We start from the raw sequence: 22552 nt of genomic DNA, 5'->3' as shown, positions 1-22552 counted from the left end.
TCCCAGCTATTCGGGAGGCTGAGGCAAGAGAATGGCGTGGACCTGGGAGGCAGAGCTTGCAGTGAGCCGAGATTGCACCACTGCACTCCAGCCTGGGCGACAGAGTGAGACTCCGTCTCAAAAAAAAGAAAGAAAAAGAAAAAGCTAACAGTAAAGGTACTTATGCTGTGCACAGCAGTGTTTTAAGTGGTTTATGTGTGTTAACTCACTTAAGGACAAGGAAGCCCTATACACATAGGTAACATTCTTAACCCCATGTGTAAGTCCATTTTCACACTGCTATAAAGATACTACCTCAGACAAAGCACATTATAAAGAAAGGAGGTTCAATTGACTCACAGGTCCGCATGGCTGGGGAGGCTTCAGGAAACTTACAATCGTGGTGGAAGGCAAAGGAGAAGCAAGCACCTTCTTCACAAGGTGGCAGGAGAGAGCGAGCAAACAGGGCAGATGCCAGACACTTAGCAAACAACCAGATCTTGTGAGAACTCTCTCACTATCATGAGAACAGCATGGGGGAAGCCATCCACATGATCCAGTCACCTCCCACCAGGTCCCTCCCTCAATACCTGGGGATTACAATTCAGATCACAATTCAAGATGAGATTTGGGTGGGGACACAGCCAAGCCATATCACCCCATTTACAGTTGAAGAAATTAAGGCACAAAGAGGTTTAGGAACTTGCCCAAAGCCACACAACCAATAAATGGTAGAGCTGGAACTTGCACCCAAACAGTCTTAACTTCTTTTTTATATAATGGAGTTTTGCTCTTGTTGCCCAGGCTGGAGTGCAATGACGAGACTTTGGCTCACTGCAGCCTCCGCCTCTCAGATTCAAGCGATTCTCCTGTTTCAGTCTCCCGAGTAGCTGGGATTACAGGCACCACCTACCATGCCCGGCTAATTTTTTGTATTCTTAGTAAAGACAGGTTTTCAGCATGTTAGCCAGGCTGGTCTCGTACTCCTGACCTCAGGTGATCCACCCAGCTTGGCCTCCCAAACTGCTGGGATTACAGGCCTGAGCCACTGTGCCTGGCCAGCTTCTCTTAACCATAAATCTATACCACCAGTGGGAGGTCTGTCAAGAGGAACATAGGGCTGAGATTGTCAAGTAATGAGTGACAGCAACACAGTGTGACTCCATGTCAACATGAAAGACAGCGTGTTCTAGAACATGTGAGAACACTGTCCCGTTATATGAGAGACCATGGTAAGATCAGTAAACAGCTCTATTCAAACGGCAACATACAGCTGAGGGGAGTAAGAAATGGTACAATAACGACAATGCTTTTAGACACTTAGACAAAGTTAAACTGCAACGATGATTGTGTCAGTGTCATTGCTAAGTTGTTTCATGTTTTGAATATTTTAATTCCCTTCATGGCCTGCCCCAAATCCTAGCATTCAATACACAAAATCACTGAGAGGCAATGCACAGGATATTCTCCAATGCTGCTGAATTTGAATGCTTATCATCTCCCATACACCTTGTCCCCTCCTTTCTCAATGGCACCCCTGCCTTCACTGTGGAACTCCTGCCTACCCTCGATGTTCTGGTTCAAATGCCACTTTTTTCTTTGAGACAGAGTCTCGCTCTGTCACCCAGGCTGGAGTGCAGCAGCGCAACCCCGGCTCACTGCAACCTCCGCCTCCCAGGTTCAAACGATTCTCCTGCCTCAGCCTCCTGAGTAGCTGAGATTACAAGTGCCTGACACCACACCTGGCTAATTTTTGTATTTTTAGTAGAGTTGGGGTTTCACCATGTTGGCCAGGCTGGTCTCGAACTCCTTACCTCAGGTGATCTGCCTGCCTTGGCCTCCCAGAAGTGCTGGGATTACACAGGTGTGAGCCACTACACCCAGCCATCCAATGCCACTTTCTTTTTGACACCTCTTGCACCCCAAAATGATTATTCAATCTTAGAAGTAGACAAATTAGGGCCGGGCGCGGTGGCTCACGCCTGTAATCCCAGCACTTTGGGAGGCCGAGACGGGCAGATCACGAGGTCAGGAGACCGAGACCATCCTGGCTAACACGGTGAAACCCCATCTTTACTAAAAATACAAAAAATTAGCTGGGCGCGGTGGCAGGCGCCTGTAGTCCCAGCTCTTCAGGAGTCTGAGGCAGGAGAATGGTGTGAACCCGGGAGGCGGAGCTTGCCGTGAGCCGAGATCGCACCACTGCACTCCAGCCTGGGTGACAGAGCGAGACTCTGTCTCAAAAAAAAAAAATTAAATAAATAAATAAATAAAAAAGAAGTAGACAAGTTAGTATAACCTTTCTGAAGAAATATGTATGTTAAAAGCTTCAAAACTGTTTATGCCCTTTGAACCAGTAATTTCACTCCTGAGTATTAACTCCAAGGAAATAATCAGAAAGGCAGCCAAAGGTTCATGTGCAAAAACGTATGTTACAGTGTGCTTTATCATGGCACAAATCAGAAACAACCTAAATGCCCACTTTTAGGGGAATCATTTAATACATAATGAAGTCCCAAATGTTGGTGCAAAATGAAAAAGAACAACAATTTTCTCCCATCCAAGTACTAACCTGACCCTGCTTAGCTTCTGAGTTCAGATAAGAGCAGGCATGTTCAGGATGGTATGGCCACAGACAAGAACAACAGTTTTCTTTCTTTTTTTTTTTTTTTTTTTTTGAGATGGCATTTCACTCTTGTTGCCCAAGCTGGAGTACAATGGCACAATCTTGGCTCACTGCAACCTCTGCCTCCCGGGTTCAAGCGATTCTCCTGCCCCAGCCTCCCGAGTAGCTGGGATGACAGGCGTGCACCACCACGCCCTATTTTTTTGTATTTTCAGTACAAACGGGGTTTCACCATGTTAGCCAGGCTGGTCTCAAACTCCTGACCTTAGGTGATCCACCCACCTCGGCCTCCCAAATCCTGGGATTACAGGTGTGAGCCACCGCACCCGGCCCAGAACAATTTTCTAAATTTTTGTGACTGGCATAGGAAAATGTTAACGTATGGGAAATTTTTGAAGATCATAATTACAAATCGATTTAAAGTCCCAAATACTTGGGTACATATATAAGGAAATGCACCAAATTATTAGTAGTGTAAGAAATACATGCAAAGTTTGATATTTAAATAATTCATGAATGTAAGTCAACACTGGAAGTTCATTACAATTTCTGGGGGGTAAAACAAGGACCTCAAGTTTGACAAACATTGTGATACTTAGTTTCACCTTGCAGCCATATAGGCATGGCTCATCTTCCCAACTGACTGTAAGCCCCTTTAGGGCAGAGGTAGCACCTGTAAGATCTGTCCCATGAAGAAGCAGCAGCCCTGGGTTTGCATCTCGGGTCTTGCCTCAGTCTCATCCAGGACTTGGGAGAAATAATGCCTATCTCACTGGATTGAGGTGAGGGATGAAGGGCAGCATGTGTGTAAAGTGCCTTCACAACTCCCAATGCCCAGCAGGTAGCTTTAGGCGTTGCATTTGACTGGTAAAAGTCAGATGTTCTGGTTCCAAAAGTAGCACTAAAAAAAGGTTCTTTTCCTTTTAACTGTGGGACTTTTATACAGAAAACACAGACTCACATATAGAAGGGAAGCAAAAGCAAGATTAAGATGTAAGGCTGTCTCCCACCTTCCCAAGACCCAGAAGGAAAGGACGATCCCAGTTTCAGGGGGTAGGAAGAGGTCAGCTCTTGCCACTCCGAGCAGCACGGTACAGGTTGCTGTGTGTGGGGTGGTAGCAGGAACGATTGCATTGTTCCAGTGGAACAGAGGTATAATTCTTATTTGTTATTCAGGCTCCCCCTGTAGACCTCTGTCTTAGGAGGCTGACTGAGTATTGCCATGGTCCTCAAGAAGAGAAGCAAGCTCTTCTGGGTCCAGGCCCCCAAGCACATATAACCTCCCAATTTTTTCAAATCATATTATACCTACACCCAAACTACTACTTTCTAACAACGTCATGTCATCTTGCTTAGACCTTAACTAAGAGTCTACAGCTTTTATCTAATAAAGGAGACACTCTAATGATGAAACGGAATTTAACTGAAAATGGCATTTTCTTGCAGAAAAAGTAAGCGTCACAAAAGAACACTCCAGGCAAGGGTGTTATTTGGAATTTTTAACAATCAGTATGGCACTGGCACCAACCAATCAGAATAGATGCACCAACCCATCATGGTGGATACACACTATTTAAAAAAAAAAAAAAAACTACAACAGCCATACCAGTATGTGCAGGCCGAATATTAGCCTTCGTACCAGGGAACCCTACCAATACACCTCCTGCAATGACTCCCTCAAGGAAGAGTTGCTGAGTGGATAAATGAGTGGCTATGAGAAAGTCTTTTCCTTCTTTGACTTCACAATACCTAACCAGAATCTACTGTAGCCTTGTGCCACATAACAACATTTTGGTCAATGGCAGACTGGATGGTATAATAGTGATCCCATAAGATTATATTTTTTTGGAGAGAAGGTCTCACCCTGATGCCCATACTGTAGGTGTATAATACCATGTTTTTAGAGTAGCTTTTCTATATTAAGATGTTTAGATACACAAATACCTACCATTGTATTACATTACCTGCAGCGTTTAGTAGAGTAACATGCTGGACAGGTTTGTAGTTTACGAGCAACAGGCTGTACCATAGAGCAGAGGTGTGTGCAGGCTGTATCATCTAGGTTAGTGTAAATACCTTCTATGATGTTTACACAATAACAAAATCACCTAATAACACATTTCTCATAACATATCCTGGTCTTAAACAGTGTGTGACTGTAGCGTGGAACCTTTGAGTAAGTAGCAGCAAAGCTCTCGTAGGAATGAAGTTATTCCCATGGAAAGCAAGGAGCTGGGCTTTCTGGGTAGAACTCCTCTGTCTCCCCTTCTATCCCCCAGAAAAAAAGCTTCATCTTGTCAAAAGATAATGGTCTCTCAATTGAGGTTGTTAGCCGCCTGGTGACCTATAAATGATAGCTAAAAGCTGGAACTAATCACAGTCCAGTCAGATTGTTGCTTCACCGTGAATTAAATAACACTTAGTCCTAACTGATTCTAGCAAGTGCCACCATTAATGCCAGAGCCTTCATTAGGAAAATAAATCTCCATCAATGCCGTGACATGACAGGGAACTGAAAATCCTGACAGGCTAACACTTGATTTTGTTTTGTTCTTCCTTTCTCGTTTTAAGGCTAGAAAAAATAATATGTCACAATCAGACCTGCATGTTGCATTAAAGGGCTATTTAAAAGATGGACAGATTCAAAAACCCATTTGGGAAACCCCAAATGGGCAGAGGGAAGCTGAGCTGTCTGGAGTCCAAGTGCTGGCCAAGTGGCAGCTCTTTGCCCTTCCAAGCTCACCCCAGCTCACAGAATTGTTTGTCATAGGACTGGAGCTGACTTGTTTCACCACCGTGAAGCAGATGTTGTGACAAACACAATTAGAAGGTGACGGAACTTTCCAGAAACTCCCCATTCTGTTCAGGGAGACAGAGAGGGTACAAAGAGCAACTCGACTCCCATCTAGGGAACCAACAGCCACGGTGATCTCAAAGTTTAAACACTCTCTACGGTGTACATATTTTGTGCTAAATAGATTCCTTTGTGAGGCTAATACATTTAGTACTCCGGACCATATGCATCCAGCCTCCAAAGGCAGATGGGAATTCCATTCAGAAGAATTCTTTTCAAAGTCAGCTTGCTGTGGAATTAGTTCATAATGGAGTTGATGTTGTAAATAGATCAAGCACTCGCCATTTTTGCAGCTGAATTTTGTGTTTGTTCAGCGTTGAACGAAAACTCCCTAATCTTTCTTAGGTTAAACATAATGGGGTCCTGAGGAAGATCAAAGGAAGGCTACTGTTCCCTTGGATATACATCCATGAAATGAAATGCCAGAGTTCATGAAGTTCAAGAAAAACACGAAGGAAACGTGTAACATGGACTAACTGCAAACCCTAACGAGTAAGAGAACATAATGAAAAACACAGGCTCACCACACGTAGGGTCTGACTCATCATTTCAGGGGTGCAAGTTTGCAAGAGATGCAGACTCCAGGTTTTTACTATTTAAATAAACTGAACAAGGGAAAAAAGACGTAATTTTTTGAGAGACTCTCTCACGGTACATTGAATGCTCCTCGGGGCAACCTGATTTTGCTAAAATTTATCTCAAGTTCTTAAAAAGGCTCTTTCAGTCCTTGACTAATATTAATATGCTACTTCCATGTGTTTTCACAAAATCCTAGAGCCAAACCTGTAATCCTCCCCCATCATATTTCAGCTCAGTCCTGCCTCAGTGATGATCAGGAGGTCAACCAGGAAGATCCAGCTGGATTCAGACTCAGCACAGAAGCCTCTCAGATGAGGTTTTGCCTGGGTCACTGGGATAAACAAAATAAATGAATGGAATCCTGTCTTAGAGGCAGCAAGAGCATGGGGCCAGGGGATTCCAGACGTCTGGAAGCCTGCAAGTTCACCCCAGCTTGGTTTATGACCTGAGGCATCTCCCCTCAGGGGCTCCTTTCCCTCATTGGTGAAAGTAAGCATTGAATGAAATGATCTTGTCCACCCCAGCATCGTTTTATGGGTCTGCTTCTCTGTGACTCAGTTTCTTCATCTGTAAAATTAGGGTAACAATCTCCATAGAATGATCGTGAAGATAAAATGACTTACAATATGTTAAAGTGTTTCAAATCATGCTTGGGACAAAGTAAGACCTCAATATATTTTATCATCCTAATCATTTTTCTAATTGTCATCATCATTATGGGACAAGAACAGCCAAACAGATAGAGGCTGGAAGGTAATAGCCGTTCTGCTCTTGCAATGTGGCCTTAGAAAAGAAATAAATCAACACTGTCCAAAATGAGGCTGATTTTCCCTCAAGTTCTAACTGCACAATCAGAATTAAAGAAAGCAGGTAAAAAATATTAAGAAAGGCCAGGCATGGTGTAATCTCACGGCTGTAATCCCAGCACTTTGGGAGGCTGAGTAGGGGAGATCGCTTGAGCTCAGGAGTTCAAGACCAGCCTAGGCAACATAGGGAGACTCTGTCACTACAAAAAAATAAAAATAAATTGCCAGGGATGGTGGTACGTGCCTGTAGTCCCAGCTACTCGGGAGGCTGAGGTGGGAGGATGGCTTGATCCTGAGAGACAGAGGCTGCAGTGAGCCATGATCCCACCACTGCACTCCAGCCTGTGTGACAGAGTAAGACTTCGTCTCTAAAACAAAAAATGCTAGGAGAGTAGGGCAATTCCTCAAAAAATTAAATACATAATTACCATACAATCCAGCAATTCTACTGCTAGGTATATAGCCAAAAGAGAAATTGAAAGCAGGGATTTCGAAGAGATTTTTGTACACCCATGTTCATAGCAGCATTACTCACAATAGCCAAAAGGTAGAAGCAATCTGCTATAGACTGAATATTTGTGGCCCTAACCCAAATTCCTGTGTTGAAATCTGAACCCCCAAGGCAATGGTTCGTAATGGAACCATTACAAGGTGAGACTTTTGAGAGGTGATTAGGTCATGAGGGTAGGGGCCCCATGGCTGGGATTAGTGTCCTTATCAAAGAGACTCACATAAGGTCCCTTGTCCTTTCCACCATATAAAGACACAGCAAGACGATAATGACGAGGTGGCCGAGTGGTTAAGACACAAGAAGAAGATGGTCATCTGTGGCCGGGCACGGTGGCTCACGCCTGTAATCCCAGCACTTTGGGAGGCCGAGGCAGGCGGATCACAAGGTCAGGAGATTGAGACCATCCTGGCTAACACAGTGAAACCCCGTCTCTACTAAAAATAGAGCCGGGCATGGTGGCAGGCGCCTGTAGTCCCAGCTACTGGGGAGGCTGAGGCAGGAGAATGGCATGAACCCGAGAGGCGGAGCTTCCAGTGAGCCGAGATGGTGCCACCGCACTCCAGCCTGGGTGACAGAGTGAGACTCCGTCTCACCAAAAAAAAAAAAAAAAAAAGAAGATGGTCATCTGTGAACCAGGAAGCAAGTTCTTAACAGACACTGAATCTGCTAGAGCCTTGAGCTTAGACTTTCCAACCTCCAGAACTGTTAGAAATAAATGTCTGTTGTTTATAAGCCCCTAGTCTATGGTATTCTCTAAGAGCAGCCCAAATGGACTAAGACGTTCATGGATGGATGAATGGATAAACAAAATGTGGTATCTACATACAATGGAATATTATTTGGGTTTAAAAAGAAAGGAAATTCTGTCCCATGCTACAACATGGGTGACTCTTGAAGGCATTATGTTAGGTGAATGAAATAAGCCAGATGCAAAAGGACAAATGTTGTATGATTCCATTTATATGAGGTTCCTAGAGTAGTCAAATTTATAGAGATGGCCAGGATTGGTGGCTCATGCCTGTAATCCCAGCACTTTGGGAGGCCCAGGCGGGCAGATCACCTGAGATGAGGAGTTCAAGACCAGCCTGGCCAACATGGTGAAACCACGTCTCTACTAAAAATACAAAAATTAGCAGGGTGTGGTGGTGCATGCCTGTAATCCCAGCTACTCGGAAGGCTGAGGCAGGAGAATCACTTGAACCTGGGAGACGGATGTTGCAGTGAGCCGAGATCACACCACTGCACTCCAGCCTGAGCAACAGAGCGAGAGTCTGTCTCTAAATAAATAAATAAATAAATAAATAAATAAATAAATCTATAGAGACAAAAAGTAGAATGGTGGCTGCCGGAGGAGGCTAGGGGAAGGGGAGGAATGGGGAGCCAGTGTTTAATGAGTACAGAATTTCCATTTTGTAAGATGAAAAGAGTTCTGTGGCGCGCAACAATGTGAATGCACTTAATGCGACTGAACAGCTACAAGTAGTAAATTTTACGTCATGCCTGTTTTATCACACACAAAAAAGTGCTAAAAGAATGAGTGTCCTCTGAGACAGATGCCTCCATGAAGTCAGGGGCCTATTTTTTCTCCTGTTCCCTACACAAAACTAGGTCCCCAGGCCTCAGGAGACAGGTAATACTTGCTGATTTGGTTATGAGGAGTGAATCATCTCATAACCAAAGCTCGGGTCACTTTGAGCCTTTTGACAGCTACCTCCAGCACAGCTGATTTGGCCCAAACCACCTTTATTTAACTAGCTGACGATGTTTAACCATTGGAAAAAGTCACATTAAAGATTATATTTTGAGCTTCTCCCAACACATTGAAAAGTCTACCAGCATTTCACTGTGCAGAAATTGTTGGGAGTCGTGTGCCTGCCAGTCACCCCAAGTCCCCTGCCTTGCACCATGGACGTTTGCTGCCCAGCTCCTCAGGATGCTGAGATTGGGACATGGGTGCATTTTGTTATCAAAGTAACCAGAGTAGGCTTGCCTCTAACCAAGACAGAGAATCAACCAGAAGTTCCCTGCTGGGCAGCACCCTCTACATGTCTCTGCCATTGTGGCCAGGCCCCTGCTCCCCATGGCTCCACGCTGGACTTCAGGGCAGCACCCCCCTCCTTCCTGGGCCCTCCTCACCCTCCCCAGCTGCTCCAAGTCAGCCATGACCCCAAGATTCCAGGGGCATACAAACAGCATCTCCTGAACAGGCTCCTCTCAGCAACGAAAATTCACATGGCCAATATGGCAATGCTCAATTTGATTAAAAAGGAAGAAAATATAAATTAAAACCACAATGAACTATCATTTCACATCCTCCAAATTGGCAAAAAATTTAAAAGTCTTTGACATCAAGGACTCAAGAGGGCTGTGCAACAACATATATGTTTATACATAGCTGGTAGATGTTTAAACAGGTAAAACCACAGTAAAAACCAATTTGTCATTATCTACTAAAGGTATCAGTCCCTGCTCTGTGACCCAGCAACCCTACTCTTAGATTTGTACCCTAAAGAGACATTAACACAGTGCACTTCAAGAAAAATTTTTAAATGTTTGAAATTGCAGAACATTGGAGAAACTCTCATGTTTTCCATTAACAGTAGATTGGATAATAAATTGAGGTATAGTCATTTAATAAAATACTATAAAGTGGTGAATGTGAGTGCACTGTAGCTACACATTACAAATGAATAAATCCAAAACCAGAGGTATGTAATCTTTTGGCTTCCCTGGTCCACACTGGAAGAAGAAGAATTGTCTTGGGCCACACATAAAATACATTAACACTAACGATAGCTGATGAGATTAAAAAAAAAAAAATCGCAAAAAAAAACAACAAAAAAAACCCGCTCATAACGTTTTAAGAAAGTTTACGAATTTGTATTGGGCCGCGTTCAAAGCCGTCCTGGGCCGCATGTGGCCTCTGGGCCGCAGGTTACACAAGCTTGGCCTAGAAGGAATGTTACAGCTGGGGGAATCTAAGGGATAATTCTTCCTTTATATCCACAGCATAGAAGCCCTGAACATAACTCCTAGAAATATTTTTTTCTTCAAAAATTTTAAAATTCATCTATATTGACTGCAGACACTTTATTGGGAAAAAGCATAAAAAAAGAACATTAAAAATCCATAATCTCACTATCATGAGATAACTACTGTTAACATTATTTTGTGGTGTTTCCTTCTACTCTTGCCCTTTTTAAAGACATAAAATTGGGATCCCACCTCCAGAACTTCCCTGGCCTTGCCTTCATGATTCTCCAAGGCTTTTGTGTTTTTTTTTTTTGTGACAGGAGCTTGCTCTGTTGCCCAGGCTGGAGTACAGTGACACAATCATGGCTCAATGACCTCCCCGGGTTCAGATGATCCTCCCACCTCAGCCCCCCACATAGCTGGGACTACAAGCACGCATCACCATGTCTGGCTAATTTTTGTTTTTATTTTTGTTTTGTAGAAAAGGAGTTTTGTCTTGTTGCCCAGACTGGTCTCGAACTCCTGGGCTCAAGTGATCCAACTGCTTTAGTCTCCCAAAGTGCTGGGATTACCAGCATGAGCCACCATGCCTAGCCAACTCTCCAGTTTTATATCTTGCTTTTCTTCCCTCTCTTAAAATTGTATTTCATAGGCCGGGCGCTGTGGCTGACGCCTGTAATCCCAGCACTTTGGGAGGCCGAGGTGGGCGGATCACGAGGTCAGGAGTTCGAGACCAGCCTGGCCGACATAGTGAAATCCCGTCTCTACTAAAAATACAAAAATTAGCTGGGCATGGTGGCGCGTGCCTGTAGTTCCAGCTACTTGGGAGGCTGAGGCAGGAGAATCGCTTGAACCCAGGAGGCAGAGGTTGTGGTGAGCTGAGATTGCGCCACTGCACTTCAGCCTGGGCAACAGAGTGAGATTCCATCTAAAAAAAACAAAATTGCATTTCATAAACATTTTCCACAATTTATGAATTTCAAAACCTAATTTATAATGGTCATTTAAAATTCCATCACACTGATCTACTCTAATTTAACTAATCCCCTATCACTGAGGATATATATAACAATATATATTGTTTCCAATTCTTTGCTATTTACAATGCTGCTTTAAACATCCCTGGACAAAGATCTTTGCCTGTATTTTGGGGCCTCTAGATCTATTAAATTGTTAACAGTATAAGGTCAGGGACAATGTTTGTCTTATTCACCCAACCTTGTGCATGAGACAGAGCAGCATCATTGAATGGACAAATGAATTTCTTATTCACTCCTGAGTCAAAGGAGAATTCCTGAGTCAAAGGGCACGAGCGTATTTAATGCCCTTGAGATACATTGCCAGTTGCTTCCTGAAATGTAGTACCAATTTATACCCTGCCCCAAGTAGAGTCTTGAGAAGGTTCCAGCCAGAATTAATGGCCATTCCTTAGCCACTCTTTCCATCTCCATGGGGTGCTTTTCTCCACCTTGATTGCTGGCCCTCAAACGCAATGGGGAAGAAGGGGCCTGCCATAAGTCTGCTTTGAGGACCTCCTGTTGGGACAGTAGTCTCCCCTCTGAGTCGGGAGAAGTAGAGAAGTCCTCCAGTGCCCTTTAGAAAGAGCATGTATTTGGACTCTTTGCTCTTGGAAAATGTGAATTCTACTAAAGAATCTTCAATATGCTTCAAATACGTTGAGCAAGTCCCCATCCAGGACGCTAAGATCTACAAGTCTGTCTTGAAGCCTCATCAATTTTCAAATTAAACTTCTTCATATTTCTTTTAAAAAGAGGAGAGGGCACTTTAAGTTAACTCACAAAAAAAGACAAAAAGTAGAATCAAGCAGTAAAATAGAATTTCCACAAGATTAAAATAAAGGTATAAGAAGAAAAGCAAATGTTCTAAGAGTCAATGTACTGCTCTGATTTGGGTTTAAAAAGTGACTTGGAACATCCGTGAGGGGAATATTTGTCCTCTCGCTGTTCTTAACTGGTTGGTAATATGAAAGGAAGATAAATCTTGGGACCTCAAAATCATTAAGCCAAAGGGAAAAGTCAAGCTGAGAACTGCTTAGGGCAAACTGGCCGCCCATTCTATTCCTAAAAAAGATATTTATTAAAGGCCAGGCGCGGTGGCTCATGCCTTTAATCCCAGCACTTTGGGAGGCCGAGGTGGGTGGATCACTTAACGCCAGGAGTTCGAGACCAGCCTGGCTAACATGGTAAACACCCGTCTCTACTACAAATACAAAAAATTGGCCAAATGTGGTGGTGGGCACCTGCTACTCAGGGGGCTGAGGCTGGAGAATCACTTGAACCTGGGAGGTGAAGGTTGCAGTGAGCCAAGATCACGCCACTGCACTCCAGCCTGGGCGGCGGCAAAGTGAGACTCCATCCAAAAAAAAAAGATATCTACTAAGATACTAAGATAAAAAAGCTACATAGCTACACACCTCCGTCACAAGGAAATTTGTTGTGGACAAAGGACAGACAGAACTCAAAGTCATCCCTCTGCTGAGATAAATGCATATCTGGTTGCCTCCTTTGAAAAGTTTCATTAGAAACTCAAAAGAATGCAACCTTTGTCTTGTGAACCCCAAATATCTGAGACAGGTCTCAGTCTATTTAGAAAGTTTATTTTGTGGCCGGGCTCAGTGGCTCACACCCATAATCCCAGCACTTTGGGAGGCTGAGGCGGGCGGATCACAAGGTCAGGAGATCGAGACCATCCTGGCTAACACGGTGAAACCCCATCTCTACTAAAAATACAAAAAATTAGCCGGGCGTGGTGGCAGGCGCCTGTAGTCCCAGCTACTCGGGAGGCTGAGGCAGGAGAATGGCGTGAACCCGGGAGGCAGAGCGTGCAGTGAGCCAAGATCACGCCACAGCACTCCAGCCTGGGCGACAGAGCAAGACTCCATCTCAAACAACAACAACAACAACAACAAAACAAAAACAGAAAGTTTAAAGTTTATTTTGCCAATCTCTTACCTACCTATGATCTGGCCCTTCCCACTTTGAGTTGTCCTGCCTTTCTGAATGGAAACAGTATACATCTTACATATATTGATTCATGTCTCCTTGTCTCCTAAAATGGATAAAACCAAGCTGTGCCCCGACCACCTTGGGCACATGTCATCAGGAACTCCTGAGGCTGTGTAATGGGCACGCATCCTTAACTTTGGCAAAATAAACTTCCTAAATTGCCTGAGACCTGTCTCAGATTTTAGGGTTCATAGTAAAAACATACAGGCCTTCAGAAAAAAAAAGTTATTATACCAAAAGGTGACAGAAATGGCTCATCAGGATCTTAGTACAGTTCCTACATTCATGAAGTTCCCATTACTATTAACCGTTCTTCTTCTTCTTCTTTTTTTTTTTTTTTTTTTTTTTGAGACAGAGTCTTACTCTGTCACTCAGGCTGGAGTGCAGTGGCGTGATCTTGGCTCACTGCAACCTCCCCCTCCCAGGCTTAAGCAATTCTCATGCCTCAGCCTTCCAAGTAGCTGGGATTACAGGCACCCGTCACCCTGCCCAGCTAATTTTTGTATTTTAAGTAGAGACGGGGTTTCGCCATGTTGACCAGCCTGGTCTTGAACTCCTGACCTCAGCTGATCCGCTTGCCTTGGCCTCCCAAAGTGCTGGGATTACAGGCGTGAGCCACCGTGCCCAGCCTTGTTGTTCTTATTTGTATATTTGTAGAGGGCAGAAATGTTTCCCATAACAGCTTTTAATAAAAGTCAGAGCATACTACAAAAGCACAGTCCTTTGAAGAACTATGCTGAGATGGCTGACATTCATACCTATTTCAAAGAGTACAGCTTTTAAATTCTTTCCCAAATATTTTTCCTTTCCCTGAGACATTTGATAATGAGCCTGATGGTGAAAAGATCAAAGCTCTGCTCTCAGGGAGGACGGGCCTCCAGGCCCTTTGCTGCTGCCGGGGGACATCTCTGTGAGCCCGGCATGCAGGTGGGGATGGCATCCAGAGGTCACACCTGGGTGGAAGCCACGCCACTTCTGCGCAGAAGTGGGTTCATGCCAGTGCCACATGCACATACTCGCTCAGGCTCCTGCAGGCATGCTTGTTTCAGAAGCTTTCCCTCACTTGAGGGGGCCATCATTCATGCCCTTTTCTCACTCCCGACCCGGTCACAAGCCAAGCTCCTCTGTCCAGAGGCTGGCACATTCAGACAGCATGATGATGGAAAAATATGAATACTAGTGAGACTGCTTTCTCTGCAATACTCCTGACCTCAGAACAAACATGCCAGTGCTGGGGACACACACCATGCAGGTCCAGCAATCAGATCTCCTTGCAGTCACAAAGGGCAGTAACTTCGCGGGCTGCTGGGGACAGTCATGGGACACTGGTTGCTGCCAGGCATTTTAGAAGGGCCCAGAGAGGACACTTCTTGTTTGAGCTGAGTCCAGGCCTCCTCTAAGGCCTCCGAGTCATCTCTGCCACCTCCTCTAGAATCCATCTCCTCACTCTGCTCTTCCTCTCCCACCCTCTCCTCCCTCTGCTGCTTTCTCACTCACTGCTTTCCTCTCTGTATCTCTTGTCTCTCCATTTTGTCTTTAGCCCCTATAGGTGTTGTTACTGGTACAGTATAGGTGGTACCGGTGATGCTGGTACTTAAAGCTGGGAAACCTGCCAGCCCCCAACAGGAACAGAGACTCTATCCTCTTCTTTCCCTGTCCCTGAAGCATCTGGCCTTGTGCCTGACCAATGATGAGTACGTCATACTCAGGTCTTGAATAAAGGAGAAAAGATGGCTAGTCTGATTTCAGTCACTCTGTGTGACATTGCTTTATATACTGGCATGACATATGAGCCCTTGGTGAACTTTTACCCAAATAGCCCAATACAAAGGGAAATTGACTAAAAACCTTTAGGTTTTGCCTGGAGGTTTAAAGCTTTCTGAAAGCCTTGCTTTAATTTATACATTTATTCTAATTCTTGCATTCCATTTCACAATCTTTTTACTTTAATCAGCTTTGATTCTGTCTAGTACTGCCTCAAATGAAAACTGCCTGTGTTTTCTTCATCCAACACAGAGGATATGTTGGGGGCAGTTCAACTTAAAATAGAGGCTATATGGCATATGTGATATTCACTTTGTGTCCCCTTCCATCCCAGAGAGTTTCAAAGAGAGAGGCTATTTCTCCTCCACTCTTTACATCCCCAGCTGCAAGTAAATTGCTTCACATACAAGCAACTCTGTGTCAAGTGCTCCAGGGTAAGTGGCAAAGAAATGTTTGTACATATAAATTCAATAATGGTTGGCTGGGTGCAGTGGCTCACGCCTATAATCCCAGCACTTTGGGAGGCTGAAGCGGGCAGATCATCTGAGGTCAAGAGTTCCAGACCAGCCTGGTTAACATGGTGTAACCCCATTCCTACTAAAAATAAAATACAAAACTTAGCGAGGCATGGTGGTGCATGCCTGTGATCTCAGGAGGCTGAGGCAGGAGAATCGCTTGAACCCGGGATGTGGAGATTGCAGTGAGCTGAGATCGCGCCATTGCCGTCCAGCTTGGGTAACAAGAGCAAAACTCTGTCTCAAAAAAATAGTAATAATGGTTAAGGTTCACCTGAGCAGTGCTGGGGAGGCCGGTTTATATAAAAATGTGGTTGTAAATAACTAATTAAATTACCAATCTCTCCACCACTGCCTTTGTCCATCTTCAATTATAATACATTCCAGAAACACACTCTCCCATTCCAGAAAAACTCTCTCCCATGGCTTTGCACACACCCTGCACACGTACACTGGGAAGGCCTACAGTCCAGTTTGACGTGTGTTCACGCACTCCTAATCTAGCACAGGGCCTGGTGCATAGTTGGTGCACAGAGGTCAATGAAATCCCTGTACTCAACAGCTCTGACCAGTCCTCAAGGTGGTCACTGTCTTGTTGGAAAGGCAAACACATAAGCAAATCATTGAGACAAGATGTGACTACAGGGACTGATACACAATCACAGTAGAGAGTTGGAAGGGAAAGAAGAGAAAGAACTCAAAAAACGAAAGAGTGTGGGGAAATGGCCAAAAGTTGGGTCCAGAGTGGATGGGATGAGGACAAATCCTGGTTCTCTTACTAGCACAGTGCCTAAAACTCAGTAAATGGGAGTTATTGTTGTTGTTGTTGTTATTATTATTATTTCAACAGAGGAATACAAATAGGTTAAGGATGGGTCTGGTAACATGGCCTAATGCACTGCTAAGGAGAATATTTCATCATATAATAGAATCAGCCAAGGTTTCTTTGGGAGAAACGGCCATCACTTCTCCTGTGTTTCAAATACTGTCCACAAGATGGCAGCAGTGGCCTCAGGTTCCCACCGGGCCTAAAAGGCATTCCATTCAGTCTGCATTCCACGGAACCCCACCCCAGACAGGCATCTCTGGGACATATTTTGAGTGGAAGGCGACCAGCACCGCATCTAAACGATGCCCTTCCTTCTGGAATGCTATGGAAATCTATGACTAGACAGACAAAAACGCTCTGGCCTTGGGAAACGCTGGAACTCACGCATTCATTCGCCCCTTCATTCCTTCAACAATTATGTACTAAAAGCCTACCGCATCCCAGTTATCCCGCAAAGGAATAAAACAGAGGGGCCTGCTCTCATGACCCATAGCCAGTCGCAAATCAGACAGTGGTAGATCACGGGAAGGAGTCTCTCATGCAACGAAAAATTACCAGCCTGCAGAGTGTCATAATACAGGATTGAAGATTAAGCAAAGGAAAACAGACCGTGTGACGGGATGTCCACATTGGCTGTGCTGTATATACGGACAGGAGTGGCAGGGAACTTGAAGGAATAGAAATTGGTAGAATTGGCCAGGCGCGGTGTCTCACGCCTGTAATCGCAACACTTTGGGAGGCTGAGGCAGGCAGATCACGAGGTCAGGAGTTCAAGACCAGCCTGACCAACATGGTGAAACCCCGTCTCTACTAAAAATACAAAAATTAGCCAGTTGTGGTGGCGCACACCTGTAATCCCAGCACTTTGGGAGGCTGAGGCAGGCAGATCACGAGGTCAGGAGTTCAAGACCAGCCTGACCAACATGGTGAAACCCCGTATCTACTAAAAATACAAAAATTAGCCAGGTGTGGTGGCACACACCTGTAATCCCAGCTACTCAGGAGGCTGAGGCAGGAGAATCGCTTGAACCTGGGAGGCAGAGGTTGCAGTGAGCTGAGATCACACCACTGCACTCCAGCCTGGGCGACAGATCAAGATTGCCTCACAAAAAAAAAAAAAAAAAAAAAAAAAAAAAAAAAAAAAAAAAAGAAGAGAGAGAGAGAGAGAGAGAAAAGAAGAAGAAAGACAAAGAAAGAAAAGGAAGGAAAGAAAGGAAGAAGGAAGGAAGGAAGGAAAGAAAGAAAGAAGAAAAGAAAAGAAAAAGAAAGAAAGAAAGAAGGAAAGAAATTGGTAGAATTAAATAATGATAGAGGGGTTTGCCCTTGCAAAATTACTTAAGTTCTTTTTCTCCCCCTCCTTTAAGCTAGAAATCTGGGCTGCCTAACGGAAGCTGCCACCTGGAATGTCTGGGGCAGCCATGCAAGGTTACATTCCAGGCTCCAAGCAAAAAATGCCAGCAATTTACCTTTTTGTCAACTGCAAATTAAAGTAATTTCCAGGCAGAGGGTTTCTCCTGCTTGTGATGAGCACCCCAAAACACCAGGGCTGTTTGCAGTTACCTGGCTGCTCTGCAGGGGAAACAAACCTGAGGCTGAAGGCAACCTCAGGGTTGGAATCAAGAAAAGGTTTGCTTGGCTTTTCTTTCACTGAAGCACCAAATTAAGTGGATACGAAGTGGGAAGCAGGGAGAATGTCTTCTATCCCTAGCACTTTCTAGAATGTGGGACAAGAGAGGCACTCAGCTTTAAATAAATAAAGAGAAGGCATATCTGCACCTGCTGTCATACCCAGCTCTATGATGACAATAAGAAATATTCATCATTACAAAGAGTGCCAGGCAGACATGATGCTGAGAACGTTACAGCCACATATCACTGAATCCTAAGGTGAAATAATTATTGGCATTTTATAGATGAGCAATTTGAGGCTCTGTGAAGTTAAATGATTTGGAGAAAGTCACAGGTAGTAAATGATAAAGGTGAGATTTAAACTCCCATTTGTCAAATTCCTCCTTACTTAACCCCATACAGCCAACACACAGTAGAGGTGGTGAGAGAGCCATCTCCCCACCGAAAGCCCGAAAGCCATGAAGGCATATTCATTCACTGACTGAACTGAACAAGTAGAGAGCACCCACTCTGTTTTTTTTTTTTTTTTTTTTTTTTTTTGAGACAGTCTTGCTCTGTCATCCAGGCTGGAGTGCCACGGCACGATCTTGGCTCATTGCAACCTCCACCTCCTGGGTTCAAGCGATTCTCTGCCTCAGCCTCCTGAGTAGCTGGGATTACAGCACCCGCCACCACGCTCAGCTAATTTTCATATTTTTAGTAGAGACAGGGTTTCACCATGTTGGTCAGGCTGGTCTGAAATGCCTGACCTCAAGTGATCCACCCGCCTCAGCCTCCCAAAGTGCTGGGATTACAGGCATGAGCCACTGCGCCCAGCCTGAGAGCACCCAGTCTCTATCAGACCCTGAGGATGCAGAGGTAAGTAAGCATTGTCAACTGCAGAGTAAGGCGATTTCCAGGCAGAGGGCTTCTGCCAAGCTTGGAAACTGGAGATGAAACAGAATTTGCATATCCCTTTCACTAAAGAGGGAGGCCAGTGCCTGGGACTCAGATCAAGAGCAAATGAACAAGGAACACTCACTTGCCAATAGCATGCTCATTTGGCTGATCAGAATGTCACCCATACTTAGAAGGCAAGCTTTACACCCCCTGTGTGCACCTGGAAAGAGACAAGGCCCACCCCTCCAACACATGTGCGCACATGAACACACACACACACACACCCCTACCTACCCAATGCCAGGCCTGGCTGTGGACCTTGCAGATCCTGGGATCTCTCTCAGTCATTTCCAGAGCCATCCTTAACCTATTTCTGGTCCTCTGTTGAAGTAATAATAATTATAACAATAACTCACATCTATTGAGTTTTAGGCCCTGCGCTAATAAGAGAACCAGGATTTGACTCCAGCCCATCCACTCTGGACACAACTTCTGACCATTTCCCCACTGCACTCCCTCTCTCATGTGGCTTCCAGCACAGCCCTAAACAGCATGACCCCACTGGAACTCCCTCATCTTCCCTTATCTGTGGCGTTTTGGGGTCTCCTTTTTCCCCTCTGTTAGACTGGATGACCTGAGAGCTCTTCTAGCTCGGACACTTCTTAAAGCTGCTGTGGACTCTCTGTAGTCCCTTGTATAAGGGCACTCCTTTCATCCATGAGGGCTGCACCCTCGTGACTAATCACCTCCCAAAGGCTCCACTTCCCAATACTGTCACACTGGGGGTTAGGATTTCAACTTATGAATGGGGGGATTGGGGGCAGGGACAGGCCAGGCACGGTGGCTCACGCCTGTAATTCCAGCACTTCGGGAGGCCAAGGAGGGCGGATCACATGAGGTTAGGAGTTTGAGACCAGCCTGGCCAACATGGTGAAACCCCATCTCTACTAAAAATACAAAAAATTAGCCGGGCATGGTGGCAGGCACCTGTAATCCCAGCTACTGGGGAGGCTGAGGCAGGAGAATTGCTTGAACCTGGGAGGCGGAGGTTGCAGTGAGCTGAGATCACACCATTGCACTCCAGCCTGGGCAACAAGAGCGAAACTCCATCTCAAAATAATAATAATAATAATAATAATAATAATAATTTGGGGGGATATATTCAGTCTATAACTCTGATACTCAAAGCCCCAGTATTTCTTACTGCCTCTAAAAAGAAAAGGTTGAGGCTTCCTCTTTTTCCTCCAAGTCACTAAACCATCACCACTGTCCCACCTCTTCAAATCGGAAGTCTTCACAATCACTTACGAAGTTCTCCCCTCATCCTCATCACCACCCTCCTCTGCCCTCCTTTCCATTGTTCCTGAAAGACTTTGGTACCTGACACACTCTTGCCTGTTATCGCTCATGGGGAGTCCCCGAATGCCTTGACCTTTGGCCTTCTAAGATGCCGTAACTTTCAGTCTTATCTCCACTGGAGGCACCCCCACCACCCCCAGCCCAGACACCACTCACACCTGTTGGGCCTTGGGACACACCACCCCAAAATATGACCATAGGAGACCAGAATATGCCACCCCAAAATATATTTCTTTGGCATATTTTGAGCTGCTTATTCTGAGAAACTGCAGGCACAGCAGTAGCTCTGAAAAGCTGTCATTTTATAAAAGAAATTTACATCCATAAAGAAAATGGACATTAGTAAAAAATATCTGTATCAGGAAGAGGGCTGCTCCGGAAAACGTTTATTGCCCGACTTTCATCTGCGCAACCAGACAACCTCCATTCACCACATATCTCCTCCCTTCACCCTCCCATTGCCTGTCTCCGCCACCCCCAAGAAGCTCTGGGCCCCTATTCCTGTCTTTAGCTCAGGATGCTGTATATAAGCTTCCATATTCTGGCCCTTCTTCGAGTCTCATATTTGGTGTGACTCTCTGTGTATGCATGTAATCAAAATGCTTTTTCTCCTGTTCATTTGTTTTATGTCAATTTAATTTGTAGCCCGGCCGAAGAGCCTAGAAGGGTAGAGGGAAGCCATTTTTCCCTCCCCTACTAATCCTATGGAAATGCCTTGCCTTCAAGGTATGGGCTCCAAGCTCCTGATTCCCCCACAACCTTCAGGCCCTACAGAGGCAGCATCAAGACCTTAAGTCCCCACTCCATCACCCCCTTGCCCAACCCCACTGGTTCTTAGCCCACTTAACTTCCCCCATAGACAGAGCTAAGTCAGCCATTTCCCCTCCACCTGACTTCTCTCAGCTCTCCTCCCCTACTCCTCTAAGTGCCTGTGAATTGACTCCTTTGTTTTTTAACTTCAAATGCCACAATAACTTTACACAACTTCGCTCTTTCCCTAAGCAGCCTGAGGTAATCTGTGAAAATGGTTTGCTATTCACTTGACCTGGAGAACCCCACGAAATCATGCAAATCAAGAGGTTCCAATCTTCGTGTTCACTTTAAGAACACTCGTGAAACTGCTCAGGCCATCAAGGGTAGGCATATACGAAAAGCCACGAAGTATCTTAAAGATGTCACTTTACAGGAACAGTGCGTACCATTCCGACGTTACAATGGTGGAGTTGGCAGGTGTGCACAGGCCAAGCAGTGGGGCTGGACACAAGGTCAGTGGCCCAAAAAGAGTGCTGAATTTTTGCTGCACATGCTTAAAAATGCAGAGAGTAATGCTGAACTTAAGGGTTTAGATGTAGATTCTCTGGTCATTGAGCATATCCAAGTGACCAAAGCACCTAAGATGCGCCGCCGGACCTACAGAGCTCATGGTCGGATCAACCCATACATGAGCTCTCCCTGCCACATTGAGATGATCCTTACTGAAAAGGAACAGATTGTTCCTAAACCAGAAGAGGAGGTTGCCCAGAAGAAAAAGATATCCCAGAAGAAACTGAAGAAACAAAAACTTATGGCACGGGAGTAAATTCAGCATTAAAATAAATGTAATTAAAAGGAAAAAAAAAAACTTTATACAACTTCTCCATCTTCTTTTCCTTCCTCTTTCTCAGAAACAGTTGCCGCTCCCTGCCCCCTAAACCTACTCCCCTCTAAGCTTTGAGTTAGGGACACCTCCTCCAGGAAGGACGTGTCTTACTCAAATATTTCCTCTGTTTCTTGCACCCTCAAACTCGCTCTCTCTTCAGGCCACTGCCCTCAACCTACAAACCTGCTCGGGTCTTCCCACCAGCTTGCGAGGAGTCCCCAGGTGGACGGAAAATATGTTTCCTGCCTTCTTTCTCCCGCCATAGCCGCTTTTGAAGACTCACTCTTCACGCCCGATTCTCACAATGGCTCAGCTGCCATGTTGTCAGAGGCGTGTGAACCAGAGCAACCCCATCTTGAATAGGGGCCGGGTAAAATGAAGCTGACAACTACTGGGCTGCATTTCCAGATGGTTAAGGCATTCTAAGTCCCAGGATGAGCTAGGAGGTCGGCAGAAAATACAGATCATGATGACCTTGCCGATAAAACATGTTTGCAGTAAAAAAGCTGGCTAAAACCCACCAAAACCAAGATGGTGATGAGAGTGACCTCTAGTCACTGCTATACTCCCACCAGCACCACGAC

General features: G+C 45.0%; 1 protein-coding gene across 1 annotated transcript; it reads left to right on the top strand.

Annotated features, from left to right (window-relative positions):
• Positions 1 to 21324: 21324 nt before the first annotated feature.
• On the top strand, positions 21325 to 21950 carry LOC100436158 (large ribosomal subunit protein uL22-like). The gene has a single exon (XM_054522654.2). The coding sequence runs from the start codon at positions 21354 to 21356 to the stop codon at positions 21906 to 21908; it is 555 nt and encodes a 184-aa protein (XP_054378629.2). The 5' UTR covers positions 21325 to 21353; the 3' UTR covers positions 21909 to 21950.
• Positions 21951 to 22552: the final 602 nt, after the last annotated feature.

This window comes from Pongo abelii, chromosome 8, assembly GCF_028885655.2.
Source record: "Pongo abelii isolate AG06213 chromosome 8, NHGRI_mPonAbe1-v2.0_pri, whole genome shotgun sequence".
Lineage (NCBI taxonomy): Eukaryota > Metazoa > Chordata > Mammalia > Primates > Hominidae > Pongo > Pongo abelii.
The sequence above is the reverse complement of the archived record's forward strand: the minus strand, read 5'-3'. Positions and strand labels throughout refer to the sequence as shown.